General features: G+C 32.7%; 3 protein-coding genes and 1 non-coding gene across 4 annotated transcripts; 3 read left to right on the top strand and 1 right to left on the bottom strand.

The window, feature by feature from the left end:
- Positions 1-354: 354 nt before the first annotated feature.
- Positions 355-2,460, top strand: LOC108219705 (probable xyloglucan endotransglucosylase/hydrolase protein 32). The gene is made up of 4 exons (XM_017393206.2): positions 355-739; positions 988-1,088; positions 1,197-1,417; positions 1,860-2,460. Exons 1-4 carry the CDS (start codon positions 382-384, stop codon positions 2,218-2,220), a joined length of 1,041 nt encoding a protein of 346 aa, XP_017248695.1. The 5' UTR covers positions 355-381; the 3' UTR covers positions 2,221-2,460.
- A 575-nt stretch (positions 2,461-3,035) lies between these two features.
- Positions 3,036-3,123, top strand: TRNAY-GUA (transfer RNA tyrosine (anticodon GUA)). The gene is given in 2 exon segments: positions 3,036-3,072; positions 3,088-3,123. It is a non-coding gene; the product is annotated as a tRNA-Tyr (tRNA).
- Positions 3,124-3,410: 287 nt separating this feature from the next.
- On the bottom strand, positions 3,411-5,697 carry LOC108219704 (probable glucuronoxylan glucuronosyltransferase F8H). Its single transcript, XM_017393204.2, has 4 exons — positions 5,225-5,697; positions 4,744-5,105; positions 4,332-4,582; positions 3,411-4,249 (listed from the first exon to the last, which is right to left on the bottom strand). Exons 1-4 carry the CDS (start codon positions 5,499-5,501, stop codon positions 3,790-3,792), a joined length of 1,350 nt encoding a protein of 449 aa, XP_017248693.1. The 5' UTR covers positions 5,502-5,697; the 3' UTR covers positions 3,411-3,789.
- Positions 5,698-7,713: 2,016 nt separating this feature from the next.
- Positions 7,714-10,532, top strand: LOC108219706 (serine/threonine-protein phosphatase PP-X isozyme 2). Its single transcript, XM_017393207.2, has 6 exons — positions 7,714-7,845; positions 7,916-8,001; positions 8,844-8,919; positions 8,995-9,263; positions 9,345-9,423; positions 10,052-10,532. The coding sequence occupies exons 1-6, from the start codon at positions 7,729-7,731 to the stop codon at positions 10,100-10,102; spliced, it is 678 nt and encodes a 225-aa protein (XP_017248696.1). The 5' UTR covers positions 7,714-7,728; the 3' UTR covers positions 10,103-10,532.
- The last annotated feature ends 6,684 nt before the right edge of the window (positions 10,533-17,216 follow it).

Here is a 17,216-nt window from a genome sequence, read left to right as displayed (position 1 = left end):
AATGCTCCACATGCTGTCATCTATTTTGGCAAAAGCAACACCCTTCTGTTTGTCAATGAGATCGTACCAGCATCGTTTGGAAACAAGCATGTAAACGTTACCCGGCCCCGGCCCCCACAAGACAACAAAATCATGTATCTAATAATAAAAAAAAACTCAAATTATTGTCATTTCAAAAGTTGTGGTTCAAGAAGAAAACTCAAATTATTGTCATTTTGTATAATTAACTATTTCTTAATTATATGCATTGCTACGCCTTGGATGAATGATCTTAAAAACCGCCATATTGTCTCATGCAATTTTCTAATTTTCGATTCTTTTACAATATGGTCTTGTTTTGTCCAGTTGTTTAACTTCCCCTTAACCTCCTTATCACGTAGAATGTCCATTGTAGGACCATTTCATGCACTATTATCCCCTATATATGTATCTTCTATTCGGAATACTCTCCCCACAGATCATTTACTTCTTTCTATCTTCTTTAGACCAGACACTTTGTTTATTAGTATTTCACATTGTCTGTTTATCTTCTTTTCTTTCATGGCTCTCCTTGGTTTTCTTCTTATGGTTCTTTTGTACTCATCTTCGAGTTATGCTCAAGGTCCACCTTCTCCTGGCTATTACCCGAGCTCTAGGGTTCGTTCTATGGGTTTTAGTCAAGGCTTTCGGAGTCGTTGGGGCTCCCAGCATCAAACTCTAGACCAGAACTCCTTAAGTATTTGGCTTGATAGAAGCTCAGGTCACTCTCTCTCTCTCTCTCTATCTCTCTCTCTCTCCCTCCCTCTTCCTCTTCCTCTCTCTCCCCCTCCCCCCTCCCCTCTCCCTATGTGGCATGTGCTGCAGCTTAGTAGAACAACACTTACACACTTGGTGCAACATTAATTTGCATGTTTATATTTGTCATGCTCAAATTAAATATACATGCAGAAATATATATATATATATATATATCTAAAGTTAATTATGTTATTTTATTTACAAATGTAGGAAGTGGTTTCAAATCAATTAATTCGTACAAATCCGGTTACTTTGGTGTTGCTATGAAGCTCCAAGCAGGTTACACAGCAGGAGTCATTACTTGTTTCTACGTAAGTATCAATCAGATACCTACTGTTTACTAATTTATTGATGATGAAAGTGATTGATTGAAAATCATTGATAACAAATAAAATTGGTATATATTGTGACTTTGTCAGTTATCAAACAATGAAGCCTACCCAGGAGATCATGATGAGATTGATCTTGAGTTCCTAGGAACAACTCCAGGCAAGCCTTATACACTTCAAACAAATGTGTGGATGAAAGGAAGTGGGGATGGAACTACTGTTACTGGGAGGGAGATGAAGTTTCATCTCTGGTTCGATCCCACCAAAGATTTTCACAATTATGCTATTCTGTGGAACCCTTCTGAAATCATGTAATATTTTCCCTCTATTTTTATCCATATAATTAATCTTCTTCATGGCCTCCCAATTTTTCATCTCTACATATTTATGTCACAGACATATTCCATGCATGCAATAAAAACACGTATATGTGGGGTATACGTGTTAACAAAATCTGTATGATAAAACAAAAGATTTAGCAGGTAAAGGTAGGTAGAATATATAATTATTGGTTTTCATTTTATCATAGCATATGATTAATATTTTATACTAGTCAAAAATTTTGTTTTTTGTCGACACATAAAAAAATATTTTCTCCAAAAATTGTAATTAGATTCTGGAGTCATATGCATGTGTCACAATACACACATATCACTTCATGAGTCTTGCACTCTTGCTCAGTTGCTTTCACCATCTTATCACCAGGTGATGAGTCATGAGTGTTGACAGGATAATATTTGATCATGAGTGCAGATTTTTGGTGGATGATGTGCCGATTAGAAGATACGCGAGAAAATCTGATGAAACATTTCCACTGAAGCCTATGTGGGCTTATGGTTCGATTTGGGATGCTTCATCATGGGCCACAGAAGGAGGAAAATACAAAGCAGATTACAGATATCAACCATTTGTAGGAAAGTACAACAGCTTCAAGATAGCTGGATGTGGAACTAGTGCTCCAGCATCTTGTCGCCCCGCCTCGGCCTCTCCGGCAAGAACTGGTGGCCTTAGTCGGCAGCAGTACGCAGCAATGGCATGGGTGCAGAGGAACTATAAGGTGTATGATTATTGCCAGGATTCTAGGAGAGACCATAAGCATACACCTGAGTGTTAACCAGGGTTTTTTAATTTGTGGGCGTGGGTTAAATGAGTGATGTATTTGTGATATACTTGAAAAGTTACAGTGCGACTGGAATGGTTTGAGACGGGGCCACTTGCTGCAAAATGTAAGCAAGATAATTAGTTAGTTGATCGTCCAAGCCTCCAAGAAAGTATGAGGAAGTGAAAGAAATGATGTTTGTTTATTTTGTTGCTTTGTACTGGAGCGTGTTGAAATAAGGTGGTTGATAAATGATTTGGAGATTTGGTGTGTATAATGTACTGTTTAACACTTCTGATTTGATTGGAAAACGGTTGATACACGGAATTAAGTTGGATATAAAATTTTTAATAAAATATGTGTCAAATTTTGATTCAAATATCTCAAAATTGGGTAATTTTTTTTTTAAAATATGTGTTAAATTTTGATTGAAATGATATTACAAATTTATACAAATAACATAAAATAAAATATCTCATATCAATTATCATATTATTTTATATAAATTTTATACCCAGAGCTTAAATATTCTGCCTTTGTTTGATTTACTTATATTTCAAATCATACAGTTGTATAAATAAATAAATATCTTAAAGACCAATCAGTATGATCAGCTAAAAGCCCAACGGGCTACTGTAAGAGTTTATCACTACACATTGACCATTAAAATGTTGCAAAAACAAAGTTCATGTTTGTATTAAGAATGGGCTTATTACCCCAAACCTTACGTTCGTATTGAAAATGGGCTTATTACCACAAGCCCAAATCTATTTATGTCTTAATAGTAAGTTTTTGTAATTTATCCCGAAAAACCTCATATTAGGACATCCCCGACCTTAGCTCAGTTGGTAGAGCGGAGGACTGTAGTTGTTTCAAACAGAGATCCTTAGGTCGCTGGTTCGAATCCGGCAGGTCGGATTTTTTTGATTTTGTTGTCATCCTGTCCTTTCAGACACTCGAAACTTGATGCCTAAAAACTGTAATGCATTTCTTAATTTCCTGCTCTCTCACTCGCTGTTCAGGCAACAATGAAATCGAGTTTAATTCTCTCAATCTCAGGACATTTTTATAGCTTGTGGTTTTTAGTTTTTACAATATCATCATTCTTTCTTTCTAGGCTTGAGTCAAATGTTTATATTTTTGGACTTTGGCACAAATAAATTTTATCTAAAATATTCGAATTCAAGCCAAAATTCATTTATCCTCTCAAATTCTTTCTAAAATATATTCGAATTACTGCCTCTAAATAATCTTTAAAAATCAGTTACGATTCAATCTTCAACATCAATTCAGTTTTCCTCTAATGAACATCAATTCAATTTTAAATCAATTTCTATATTTTTCATATAACTTCACATCTGCAGTCTCCATAACCATACCCATGAGCCATCGCCAACCGCAAGCTACCCAACACCCAAGTGACCAAGAATCGATCTTCCGTGGCCAAGCGGGCCCCATTTCACTGCCTGTCATCCAACAATACCCCACCCACATTCTTAATCGCAGCTCAACAGCTAAAGTCAAGTAATGTGCATTCACTTGGTCTCACTTCCATGTCATCATTCCGTCCAACGTGGCCCCTCTCTATTCGCTTGAAACACTATAGCGGGGCCTACTTAGTCTCGAAGACAAGGCAGAGAGGACCTGCCACGTAGCATCTCCTTCTTCCATCGGCACATTGTAAAGAAGGGCCCGCTTTGTCTCCGGGCCCCATAAATTGCTCTGGATCACTGATAAGTTAGTCAGGGCCACATATTCAAGAATCTCCCCCAGCTTCCCTACGTCCTTCTCAGCCACCGTGAGTGATATTTCGGGCCATCTCACCACAGAGGAGAAGGGCAACCGGATACCATCTGCTATAATGACCGGCACGCAACCCAATGCGACGGACTCAACTAGTCTCGGACTCCATGGGGCCCACCCGAGAGGGCACAAACAAAAGATTGAGCGTAGAATCTCTAACTGGTAACCGGCAAATCTATGTCTCTTCAAGTAAAATCTCCTGTCATTACCGTACTTTCTTAATATTTTCGTCCGTACCCCCCTAAACACATGCAAAAAAAATTAATTCAACTTTTTTCACAAAAAAATTATTATAAGAAATGAGACCGAAAGAGATAACTTACTTGCCGTAGAAACGTCCACTGATATTTTTGGGATGAACTTCCATTTTTCCTCTGAAGAAGGCAAAGATGTCACGGTGGATATTGATCGGCGAATTTCGAAGCGTTGATTGTATGCTTACAGGCGAAATGTAGGGGGGAATAACTACATGTTGCACTTGTTGACAAGGGTGTTTGTATTTCACACCAAATGTTTGCAATATTATTGAATTCCTCATGAACTCTGGAATTCCATGAGTCATAGCCACATCTTCCTAGTTTCCCAAACAAGAGACAAAATGTTAGGAAATACATGCAAAGTACATGACAATTTTGGGATGGAATGATTTAGTTTATAATCAGAAAAATTAATCCCAGAGAGACAACTAATAATGCTGTGGAAGCACAAGCATATTCTGTAATATATGTGGCTAACCATGGCATGAAAACAAGCTCCATAATCGTGAGACGCAACAAAAACATGATCTGATCCTCGACTACGATTCCAGAACGGATACTCTGTCGAAATGAGGTGCACAGCTGAGGATAAAAGCGACCTGGCATGACCAATTGCTGGAAATCCATTGATGGTGCTGAAGTTACAGGACACGTAAACCGGGACGAAGAAAAAGTCAGCTTGTGTTGGATCAAGAGTTCGAATACTGGTGGTTAATAATGCTTTATGTATCGCCACCTCTGAAGCAAACAAATGATTTTTGCACCTCTCGTTTGACAGCCAGGCATTGTTGTATTTTGAGGGTAAATCATACACAAACACCTTCATTCCATTCAATAAGCCTGAAACAAACAAAACCCCTTGTATCATAATCAAGAAAAACTTTAAATTATTTTAAAATTTTAAATTGAAAATTGCATTGCACATACAAAAAACACTCACACATTTGATTTATATATACCTTGATGGCTTTGCGGTATTTGTGGTTCAATGACAGCACGAGAAATGGAGGCTTTAGAGAAAGAAGAAGAAACAGGCTTGACGGGATTAGGGGTATGTGATATGAGAAAAGAAACAAAGAAATAAGATGATAGAGCAAACCAAAGAAGCCATTTGAAATATCTGCAACAAAACAGTTTTGTTGTGTTTTCATATTGAAATTTTTTGTTGTGCAGAAACCTCATTTTGACTACAATTCCCCTGTTTTTTCTGCTTGGTTTCTTGATCAACTCCAGCATCTTAAAAATCCTTTCTTCAGGAATCTTGAATGAGGTGGTGTTTAGGTGAAAAGGGGTTTTCAAATGTCAGAGATTGACAGACACATATTGGGTTCGGTGGTGTTTCATTTTTGCTTATCATACAAAACAAAGGAGTAGATGATTTATGCATACAGAGAGATATGTGCATATAATCTTTTTGTTTGTGACATTTAATGCAAAATTGCTGAAATAAATATAAATGTAATAAATCTTTTTTTGTTTGAATGAGGATACTGCATCTAGAATTCTAGATCACGGGGTGGCATTAAATAGTGGAGTTTTAGTTGAGCAGTGTTGTTTTCAAGTTTCAACAAGACAAGAGTTTCATCAAAAAGCTGTACCGAGCAACCAACTGAGATACAAAATCATAAAGATATCTGGCTATATACTAAGTACTCCTTCCATCCCAAATCAGAGATGATCTTTTTGGAAAAAAAATAATCTCAAAATATTTGAGCCTCTCACTTTTCAATACATATTTAGCAACAACTCACCCTCTTTTATTTATCATTTTCAATGTATCACTAGTTAATATACAAAAGAAGTCAACACAATAAATATGGGTAAAAATGGAAAAACGAACAACCATTTAATACTCCTTAATATGTGTGAAAGGAGCAAAAGGCTCATCTCATTTGGGATGGAAGTATTACTCTCATGGTTTACAATATTCTTATGTACAAATAAATGGATTTTATAATGTGTGTTCATGAACACGATAACACTCACTTTTTCTTAGATGACAAATTTTTAGTGACTCCAATTTTATTAATAATGATTATACCTGCATTCACAAAAATCTTTATCAATCAATATATTCACAAAATTCATTAATAAATGTGATGAATTATTTGAAATCCTGTAGTTATTTAGATTTGCTGTATAAGATTTTCAGAAGGTGTTATTGCAATGGAGCATATTGAAAAACTAGGCGTTGGTGTCCGAATAGTTTGAATTCTCTTTGCATCAGCTTAAGCATGTGTTGTACTTACTTTTATTTTTCAATCCAACGGCCAGGAAGTAATATGCCGGTGAAGAGGTCCCTGGCAGTCGCATGCCAGGGACCAGGACCCTATAAGTAATAACATCATGTACTACATAAAGGTAGCTATGAAAGCAAGAATATAAAGTTCTCAAGAAGGGAAATCGGCTGAGTTTAGTATTTTAGGGAATGCTAACACTAGTAAGCTAAATTACTCTCAAGTCTCTTTGTTGGCGTGGTCAAGAGACTATCACATTATTAAGGAGTTTGCTTATAGTAGCGTGTAGCATCTCTCCGCAGCTGTGATGTGCTAGCGCAATAGGTGAGGCCTAGTTTTAGGGATGCATAGTTCAAAGACTGATACAGGTCATGTTGGCTTTGTTTATAAATTTTCTCAAAAACATCGTTAGCTAAGACAGGCTTTGCTTAATTACAGAATGTCGATGTCCGTATATTAAGTTTACAAATGGCCTGATCGATAGAATATCTCAAATTATTAAATTGGAAACGTGATTTCACCAATTTTATGTATCACATATCAATTACTGTGGTGTTGTATGTAATTGTTTTTGGCTATATGATCTGTACATATATACTTCAAAAGATGTAATACGGGTACCCATATTTAATGTTTCTTGGAGGATGCCAGCAGTAAGTATCCCTAAGAAGTAAATTATTACTCTTTTAAAGTTTATGTGGAGAGTCCAAATGACGGTTCAGTTTTTTTCATTGGAAAAGTACTCAGGTTTTAGAGCATCTCCAACAGCCTCTAGTAGGCTCCTAAATATAATATAAAAAATATGGCTTTTAGTAATATAGTGTAATTTTAAGAGTGACAACTCCAACAATGCTCTTTATATCCTCTCACTATTGTATATTTTATTCAAATTTAAACCCACTATGTCAAAGATTCAAATTCATGTAGTGGAGGGATTGAATTTTTTATTAATAAAAACAAGTTAAGAGCTTGAATTTTTTATTAATAAAAACAAGTTAAGAGCTACTACATGGCTCTTAAAATAGAGGAGAGAGAAGAGGCTCTTAAGCTTTTTAAGAGCTACCAAGAACCTATTGGAGCTCAATTTTTCATCATCCTCTTTATATCTTGAGTTAGGAGCCTATTTGAGAGCCTATTGGAGATGCTCTTACATCTTTAGCATGTGTACAAATTTGCAAAAAGGGAATTCTTCAAGTTGCTTGCTTTTTGTAATTTTTCATTCAAATATGCCCTTGTTATGTCTATTCCAACTTCCAACAAAAGTTTTTTGTGGGAATCAGGTAAGATATCCGGATCGAATAACACTAATTAGGGGAAATCACGAGAGCCGACAAATCACTCAGGTTTGGTCTATACTTTGGATGTTTTAGTTATGCATTTTTATTCTTGAATTTATACTGTTCTCTCTGCCAGGTTTATGGATTCTACGATGAGTGCCTTAGGAAGTATGGATCTGCCAATGTTTGGAGATATTGCACAGATATATTTGATTACTTAAGGTCTGAATACTCCCTCAGAAGATTAGTATTAGTCTTGCATTACGGAATACAGTATAGACTACAAATATACCTAAACTATTAGTTTTACCAGTATACCTGCACATTCTGTTTCATTTTTCATATGTTAAGATCATAAATTAAACTAGTAATGCCCTTACATTATTTTGTAAAAAGTGAAAAAATTATTTTTCTGTTCATGCTGACTACTTCGTTAAAGCATCACAAAAAAATGGAGCCACATCTCCTAGGTTTGATGCTTTAATATGTAGATCAATTTGCGTTGTCAAGTTTTTAGTTTTGTTAATGGAGTGTGTGTGTGTGTGTGTGTGTTTGTGTATGCATGATCACATATTTCTCTTCTTCATTTTATCAAGTCACACACACACTCACACACACACACACACACATAGGGTCCTACTCCAATACACAGTCATTAAAATAAAAACTAAATACAAACCAATGCAATTAAGGAGATGGGAAGGGTTGTGGGGCCCGGGGATGAACTCTGAGGTGGGCCTGGATGGGGGCCAGTAGGGTTGGGATGGGGCCAAGTTTGGGCTCTTGGTAAAGCTCTAGTGCGCCCAGGGTGGATTGAGAGGGGCCAGGGTGGGCCCTTGGTGGGTGATGTCATAATAGGGGTGGATGTGATATAGGTTGGTTTCTCTTGGTTTGTATCTTAGTTTATATATATTATATTTATATTTATTCATAGTATGTTGACCGGGCAGATACAGCAGATATGCATACAAATTTCTGTTAAGTTGCTGTAAACACTTCCTTGGTTCATGTTAATATTGTTAAGCTCTATAAAACTAAATCATTCAAGTACTGTTTGTCTACAGTCTTTCAGCTTTAATTGAGAACAAGATATTTTCCGTTCATGGAGGTCTATCTCCGTCTATTTCCACATTAGACCAGGTTTGAGAGCTCACCCCCACTGTTTTGGCTGTTAATAGATGCTTTATATTGACATAAGCCGCCCCTGCATGACAGATACGCACCATCTTTAGAAAGCAAGAAGTACCCCATGATGGTGCCATGTGTGAGCTACTATGGTCTGATCCAGAAGATACTGTTGATGGTTGGGGTTTGAGTCCTCGTGGTGCTGGTTTTCTCTTTGGTGGCAGTGTTGTTAATGCTTTTAATCGCACAAATAACATTGACTACATATGCCGTGCCCATCAATTGGTCATGGAAGGTTATAAATGGATGTTCAATAACCAGATAGTTACCGTCTGGTCAGCTCCAAATTACTGCTATAGGTAACATTAGCAACTGATCCAAATTATTCTTCAAAATTATCTGAGAATCAATGTCTTTTTTCATGCTTGAATGTGTTGCAGATGTGGTAACGTAGCCGCCATTCTTGAGCTTGATGAGAATCTTAATAAGAAATTCCGTGTTTTTGAAGCAGCACCACAGGTTCGTGAAATAACATTAAGGGTTGTGTTTTATGTGTACTGCTGTTTCGTTTCTAGCTAGCATAGCTTGTCAGTTTGATTAGCAATGTCATGGCCATGCCTTTTGGAGGCAGGGAACGTGCTTTTAACAGATTAGTTGAAACTGTTGTCATGTTTAAACTCATGGATTTTCGCATAGTACTATAACTGCTGTTTGAGAATGAGTATGTGCGGTTTCTTCAGGTATTAGTAGCTGGTGATGATTGAAAAGTTTAAATTGTATCATGGCATGATAACGTCCCTGGTGTATTATATATTATGCAACTTTCAACCATTAAGTAATAAGAAGCAAAGTTATGAAGCTGCATTTTTACTGTTATTGCTGTTTAGTATTTCAGTGTATTTGAAGTCCTACAGGTTCTTGAATGCATATATTTTATTTTGTGATATATCATTTAAAAATCAAAGTTCAGAAGGTTACTTTTTTTCCTTTTGGTGGCCTCCCTCAATGACATTGTAGGACTTATTAACTAGAATTTGAAATTTCTGAAATCTCCGATTGATGAATTATATATTTCTAATGAATAAGAAAAACATATAAAGCTTGTGTTAAATGGTGGTATGATTGTATGTCGGTGAATTGAATGCAGGAATCAAGAGGAGCTCCTGCCAGAAAGCCACCACCTGATTATTTTCTATGAGAATAATTTATTGAAGAGGTGCCAATTCTCGGCTTAATGACTATATAAACTCTACGTCCAAATATGACGGTGATACTTGAAGACTTATAAATGTACACTCTCGCCAAGGGGCATTCTTGAGATAGGCTGAATGGTAGAAACCATTTTTTTATCTTTATAATTAGTGTATATGTGTAGAGAATGCTTCTTCATTGACCCCTGACTGATATGTTCTTATCTTCTTCCTTTAAATCTTTTACTTGTAGTTGTAGTCTGTGCCTAGGTAGCAATTTGTTTGTTACAGATCGGGTGTAGCAAATTTTGACCTGTAACCAGGCTCTTTGAATTATGTATTCCGTATAGATCCAGCAGTCAGGGCTATATTACTGTTTTGTTCAGCTATTCTTTTTTTGGAAGTCAGGATATGAACAATTAAGGCGGTTTTATTTAATATGTGCAATTTGTATGAAGCGATCTTGCTCCACACTCCAGACTTCAGGCCAAGCAGGAAGGGAGTTCTGAAGTTACACTTGTATAGTCTGGACTATAAAGTCTGGATGATCTCAGTGAATATAAATTGTGTTCTTTTTGTTGATCTCACTTTATCAGTGAATATAGACGCAAACTCCATTAATATTTTCTCGGGTCCAAGCTTTGCTTCGTCGATGGTATCGGCGTTGTTCATCTATCTCTTGTCCTATACAGTACTTTGTTAAGTGTAATGTGATTGAGGATAGGTCAAAATACCTAAGTTTTTATATTAAGTCATAGGAATTTCTTTTTATTTTTTTGATTAAAAAGTGACAAGAATAGTTATTTTCAGTTTTGATAAAATTAACAACCCCATACCCATTCGGCCACTCGAGGAGTATTACATAGAGTACATATTTAGAAACGAGATATCCTCCTGAGTTCCACGACCGGGTATCTCACTCGTTCTATTTAATTTTTTCAACAATCCATTTTTGATACTCCCTCCATTTTGAATAATAATTGTTTCAATTTTTTACATGATTTAAAGTGGGAAAAATATATTCATATATATTATTTTCAAAATTTTTTAAATAAAATAAAAACATTAAAACTTTATTCAAAGAAAAAAATCTGAAAATAATAAATGGAAGTATATATTTGTACACCTAAAAATTAGGTAAAAAGAATTAAAACAACTAGTTTTTTGATATGTCGATACGTCTTCGGACCGGGCATCTCATTGATTTTTTTTAACTTTTATAAAAAAAAAGTCAAAAGAATGATTATGGTTAATTAGCAATTTCAACATAGAACGAAAATTGATAACCCAAATTGTTGGCAGGTAATTGAAATTTCTTGTTGAATTAAGCGGTCTCATTAGGCTGTATAATTAGTCCTTAATCTAATCATGAAGCGCTTGCTTATTCAGTCATTCAATGCATAATTAAAAAAATAACATCTAATCTTTCTTAACAAGGTTGTCGACTTTAATCTAAAATAATGCTAGATATCTCAACAAGTGTTGTAAATTTCTTTTCATAATATTACTCTTTAATTTTATGAATTTGTGTGATAAACTGATAATTCATGTACGGCTCTAATTCCATGAAAAGATGTGGAATCAACATGTATATATTGACATTCTGTGCGCAGGCCCTTTGTGTCGAGTCTGCGTTAGTAGGTGAAATAGTCTTTCTTGACATTTCTCATATAAATTGTAAAAAGTCGAATTTCTTTTTTGAATCGATGATTTGACTCCTATTTTACGAGTGTCAGTGTGTCACGAACAAGCACGTTATGTATGGCCCGGACTTTGATATTTTCAACGGGAGTGTCAAGTACTGTGAACTCGTGTCCAAATCGTTCCGACAACCTGGTACATAAGCTCATTTCTATGTGGTTTGTATCAAATATATTAAGTTCTGGATTCGACAAGAGGATCGCTGGCATGTCTGAAATTTTGATCTTGATCTTCATCTTCTTCTTCTTGTTAAGATTTGGAGTGATAGCGCAGTCACAAACAAATGTTACCATCGATCCTTCTCAAGGTACGCCTCTCCCTCTCCCCCTCGATATCTCTTTCTCATGCGGCCGCCTCTCCCTCTCCCCCTCGATATCTCTCTCATGCGGCCGTGCCAATATTTTTTTACATGCATGCAACAGTGTGCAGGGGCGGCGCTATTCATAGGCCATTTAGGCCATCGTCTAAGGCCCCCAAGAGTAAGAAGCCCCAACATTAATTTCTATTAGTATGTATATGTATAAGTATATGTAAAAGAAAAATAATTTCATAATATGAATTGAAAAATTAAAAAAAAATTAAAATTAATAATTAAATCTTGTAGAAAAACTGAATCTTTTTGTGTGATCAATTTTATCAAAAAAATAATTAAAATATTAGTATTAGAAGTATTAATCATGTTTTTTTACTAACTTTATAAATACTTGACTTGAATTCAAAACTTAAAAATATGTAAATGATTGTTTTATGAGATGTAACTATATTGAATATATATGGTGAACATAAGTTACGGTTCTAACCTGGTTGTCATGAATTTTTATTTTGAAATAGAATCCTAAATAAATTATATAAATATACACAGATTATATAATCAATTTAATTTTAATAGATATAGTATTTAATTGTGTTTGCTTCTGATTTTAATATAATTATATATTTTTATTTAGAATAAATTATTGATTTTATTAATGCCTAATTCTAATATATTACTTAAATCATTTTTACATTTCAAATTATAGATTAAGATATTAATTTTATATACTAAGACATAATCAATAAAATTAATAATATAAAATATTATATATAGTAGTGTGTTGTGGGTATTTTTATGTTTGTAATATTTAAATATTGAAAATTTTGTATTTATATTATTAATTAAATGCTATTTTTAAAAAAAATTAAGATCTCGTTTTATTGATTCGCCTAAGGCCCAAAAGTCTCTTGAGCCGGCTCTGTGCTAGTCTCTTGCTCGAAAATACTATAAAGAGGGTTAAACGGGTTCAATAATCAGATAATAGATCGATTTGAATAATCGCTAGCTTGATGCGAACAAAAATAAAAATATTTAACTTAAATCCTATTAAAATAATAATTATTTTAGAAGTTAAGATCACAAACGATACTCAATTTATTATAATTTTTAAAAAATCAAATATAAGAAAACATCAAATGATGTTTTTATTGAGGTCAAATTTAGTTCATTTGACCAACAAATTTAAAATAGATCAAAATAAATAGGACGAAATTAATTTTATTTTGTTATGTTGAATGAAATAATAAGTAATTATTTTTTACAAAAAATTCAATTTAACTATTAGATTAAAAATGAATGCATGATTCATATATTGATCTCTAATACTCCATCAAAATATGTGATCTTTGTTTAACAAAGGAGATAGATACTCTTATAAATATTTTAATTTGTCTATTCACTCGATCTACTATAGGTAAACAAATGTTACAATTATAAACTGATATATATATTTTTCATTTAACTTATATATTTATTAATAATATAAAACGAATGATCAGACTAACATAATACAAATTGTATTAACCAGCCTTCTTATAAAATATAGTATACCCTTCTTTTTCACCGTTTGGCACACGTTTCAAGCCTCTTATAAAATATAGTTCTATAATTTAATTTTAAAATTATTTTTTTTTTGTATTAAAATATGAATGTGTTATATTTTTATACAAAAAAAGAATATCCTAAAAATAAGTTTAAATCCGTGTCGCGTCCCCGTCCCTCAATGTATACTATTGGCCGGGACGGAGGGAGTATAAGGATTGACTATCGTTTAGAGATCATGGAATGAAATTTGTGCTCTGGTTTCGGACTCAAATTTGAATTATCTCGGTTTAGTTTCAATTTGCACCGATGTTGATACAAAACTAATTCGCTTTTATAATATGAAATATTGAAAACTAATAAGAGAATAAAAGATGTACATATAAAATTAGATTATTTTCAACAATTATGTAATATTTATATATAAACTTTTTTATGGTATATAATTTTTTTCTGATTTCCCGTATTGAATAAAATAATGTCAGATTAAGGTTAATCGGATCTGGTGGATGCATCCCCTAATATTAGTCATTATTATTATCATATAATTTATTTAATTTGCAAGCATAAATTCATTTATATCTGCATGATTAGTCTTTATAGACATATTTTAGAAAATTTGTATGCACTTAACTTATTTATAAATTAATATAAATTATTAAATTCAGTAAAGCATGCAGTAAAAATATAAATTGGTAAAATTTTACTTATGTAAATTAAATATTATGGATTTGAAAAGATAAATATATTTGATTTTGTAATCTATTTTCAACCACTAATATAATGAAAATTTTATCCTAGTAAACTACAAAGTCGCCGAAAACTTGTCATTCTGGATGCTAACTATTTTGATTTTATATTATTTCTCTCATTTTAATTATACATTTATACTTATACAAATGATTGATGTTTATTTTAGATGAGTGTGAATTGAAATTTTTAAAATATATTATATTTAGTTTTATATCATATAATACTCGAAAGACCATGCACGTCACGTAATACATGTTAATATTTTAACCACCGAAAGCTTTTTATTTGTCATCAAGTAAATAAAAGGCTCGTTCTAGTCTGTAGGGTGTCAAGACTCGCATAATTTAAAAAAAATCTATCAAATTGATCCAAAATTGAAAATATTCATTAATCATATAAAAATTTAAAGGTGGACTCATACAAAATAATATTATTTTCAACAATTATGTAATATTTATATATAAATTTTTATAGTATATATGAGGATTTGGGAGCCGGTTAGAGAATGGGGATAGGAGCGTGGCGAGCAAATTAAAGATCATAATTTTTTCATTTTCCCGTACTGAATTAAGTAATTTCGTATTAAGGTCGATCATATCGAATGGATGCATTCCCTAATATCAATCATTATTATAATATTATATTTATATAATTTATTTAATTTGCTTCATAAACTTATTTATATGTGCATAATTAGTCTTTGTAGCCATATTTTAGAAAATTTGTAGGCACTTTACCTATTTATGAAATAATATAAATTATTAAATTCAATAGAGTATGTCGTAAAACTATAAATTTATAAAAATTCACTTATGTAAATAAAATTTTAAAAGATAGATATATTTGATTTTTATATATATTTTCAGCCACCGATATAATGAAAATTTTGTCGTGAAAATTGCTGTTATCGGAACTTTAGCCTCTTTGATTGAAGAATGAATATGATTGGTCTAAAATTTAGGAATGACTTCTGATTGGTCCTAAAATAATTCCTATTTTCTGATTGGTTAACTGCATATAGTGGTAGAAGGAAAGTTGGAGAATCAATATGATTGGTCTAAAATTTAGGAATGACCTCTGATTGGTTCTAAAATAATTCCTATTTTCTGATTGTTATTTTTATAAAATAAAAATAAGTTTGTATACTTACAAATTCAAGTACATATTGTTTTATCATTTATATAATTTTATTACATAATATAGGTATAAATTTTTAAAAAAATAATATTATTTCTTAAATACTCTGCTCAACACCCTCATATTATATGAAATGAAATAATCATATTTTCTTTTCAATCAAATATTATATAAGGATCGACTATCGTTTAGAGATCATGGAATGCGAATGCAATCCCTGCTCCCGGTTTCGGATCCAAAATCTGAATTATCTCAATTTCATACTGAATCCTGAATTTGCACCGATGTTGATCTAAACTAATTTGTTTTTATAATATGAGATATTGAAAACTAATAAGAGAATAAAAAATGTAAATATAAAATTATATTATCGTCAACAATTATGTAATATTTAAGTATGAATTTTTTTTTATAGTATATATGAGGATTGGGGAGGCAGTTAGTAAACAGGGAAGGGAGCGGGGCGAGTAATTTCAGGGCCATAAATTTTTTCAATTTTTCGTATTAAATAAAGTAATGTCAGATTAAGGTCGATCGGGTCGGGTGGATGCATCCCCTGATATCAGTCATTATTATTGTAATATATAATTTAATTAATTTGTACGCAAAAATTCATTTATATCCGCATGATTAGTCTTCGTTGCCATAGTTTAGAAAATTTGTATGCGCTTAACTTATTTACGAAGTAATATAAATTATTAAATTCAATGGAGCATGCCTTAAAAGTATAAATTTGTAACAAAATCACTCATGTAAATAAGATTTTATGAATTTAAAAAGATAAATATATTTTATTTTTATATCTATTTTAATCACGAACATAATGAAAATTTTGTCCTAGTAAATTGTAAAGTCATTGTGAGATTTCTATATTGGTCGTTTTGTATGTTAACTTGTGTTTATTTTATATTATTTTTCTCATTATAATTATAAATTTACACTTATAAAAACGATGTTTATATTAGAGGGTGAATATCCAATATAACTCATTTTCTGCGCATATTGTCCATAATGATCACCCACAATAAAATGGACCAAAATAACCACAAAGAGTCGCATTCTCTGAATGCGAGTACTGAGTGCGGATCTAGTTAATGTGCATGCTTTGGCTGATTTTGTGCATGAGCATCAATCGTGTGTGAGGATTAAACTAAATTTTAAATCTGCTTGCAAGTTACGCATATATAGTATGCGTGACCAACAAACACGCATAGTCAGAATGCGTGTCATTTTTTTTTATTCCCTTTTGAAAACACATATATGATCATACATACAGCATCACGGAGTCCAAAGCTATTTTGGATATGAAGAAATATGCATGGGTTGTCTTTATTTGGATCAGAAGTACTCCACAGTGGTTAAATCACTTGATTCATATACACGCATCCTTTGAATGCGCCACTGATTGGTTAAAAGAGGCATCAAAAAGGCATCAAACTCGACGTTTGTTATTTTGGGCATGCATTACATAAATATTAGTTATTTAGGGCATTTTCACTATATTAGATTAGTATGAATTTAATTTTATAAAATACGAAATATTTAATTTTATATCATATAATACTCAAAAGACCATGTATGTCACGTAATACATGTTAATATTTTAACCACCGCAATAAATTAGAAATATTGTTTAGTCATATAAAAATTTATGGGTGGACTCGTATAAAATTATT

This window comes from Daucus carota, chromosome 5 (genome assembly GCF_001625215.2).
Source record: "Daucus carota subsp. sativus chromosome 5, DH1 v3.0, whole genome shotgun sequence".
NCBI classification, from domain to species: domain Eukaryota; kingdom Viridiplantae; phylum Streptophyta; class Magnoliopsida; order Apiales; family Apiaceae; genus Daucus; species Daucus carota.
The sequence above is the reverse complement of the archived record's forward strand: the minus strand, read 5'-3'. Positions and strand labels throughout refer to the sequence as shown.

What these genes read in the sequence shown, in the direction of transcription:
- LOC108219705 (XM_017393206.2), top strand. Translation starts at nt 382, where the DNA reads ATGTCCATTGTAGGACCATTTCATGCACTATTATCCCCTATATATGTA. An exon ending in GAGTCATTACTTGTTTCTAC is followed by an intron (nt 1,089 to 1,196) that starts GTAAGTATCAAT and finishes TGACTTTGTCAG; the next exon opens with TTATCAAACAATGAAGCCTA. An exon ending in TGGAACCCTTCTGAAATCAT is followed by an intron (nt 1,418 to 1,859) that starts GTAATATTTTCC and finishes TCATGAGTGCAG; the next exon opens with ATTTTTGGTGGATGATGTGC.
- LOC108219704 (XM_017393204.2), bottom strand. Translation starts at nt 5,501, where the DNA reads ATGCTGGAGTTGATCAAGAAACCAAGCAGAAAAAACAGGGGAATTGTA. An exon ending in AATACCGCAAAGCCATCAAG is followed by an intron (nt 5,106 to 5,224) that starts GTATATATAAAT and finishes TGTTTGTTTCAG; the next exon opens with GCTTATTGAATGGAATGAAG. An exon ending in AGTGGACGTTTCTACGGCAA is followed by an intron (nt 4,250 to 4,331) that starts GTAAGTTATCTC and finishes GCATGTGTTTAG; the next exon opens with GGGGGTACGGACGAAAATAT.
- LOC108219706 (XM_017393207.2), top strand. Translation starts at nt 7,729, where the DNA reads ATGCCCTTGTTATGTCTATTCCAACTTCCAACAAAAGTTTTTTGTGGG. An exon ending in CTATTTCCACATTAGACCAG is followed by an intron (nt 8,920 to 8,994) that starts GTTTGAGAGCTC and finishes CCTGCATGACAG; the next exon opens with ATACGCACCATCTTTAGAAA. An exon ending in TTTTTGAAGCAGCACCACAG is followed by an intron (nt 9,424 to 10,051) that starts GTTCGTGAAATA and finishes AATTGAATGCAG; the next exon opens with GAATCAAGAGGAGCTCCTGC.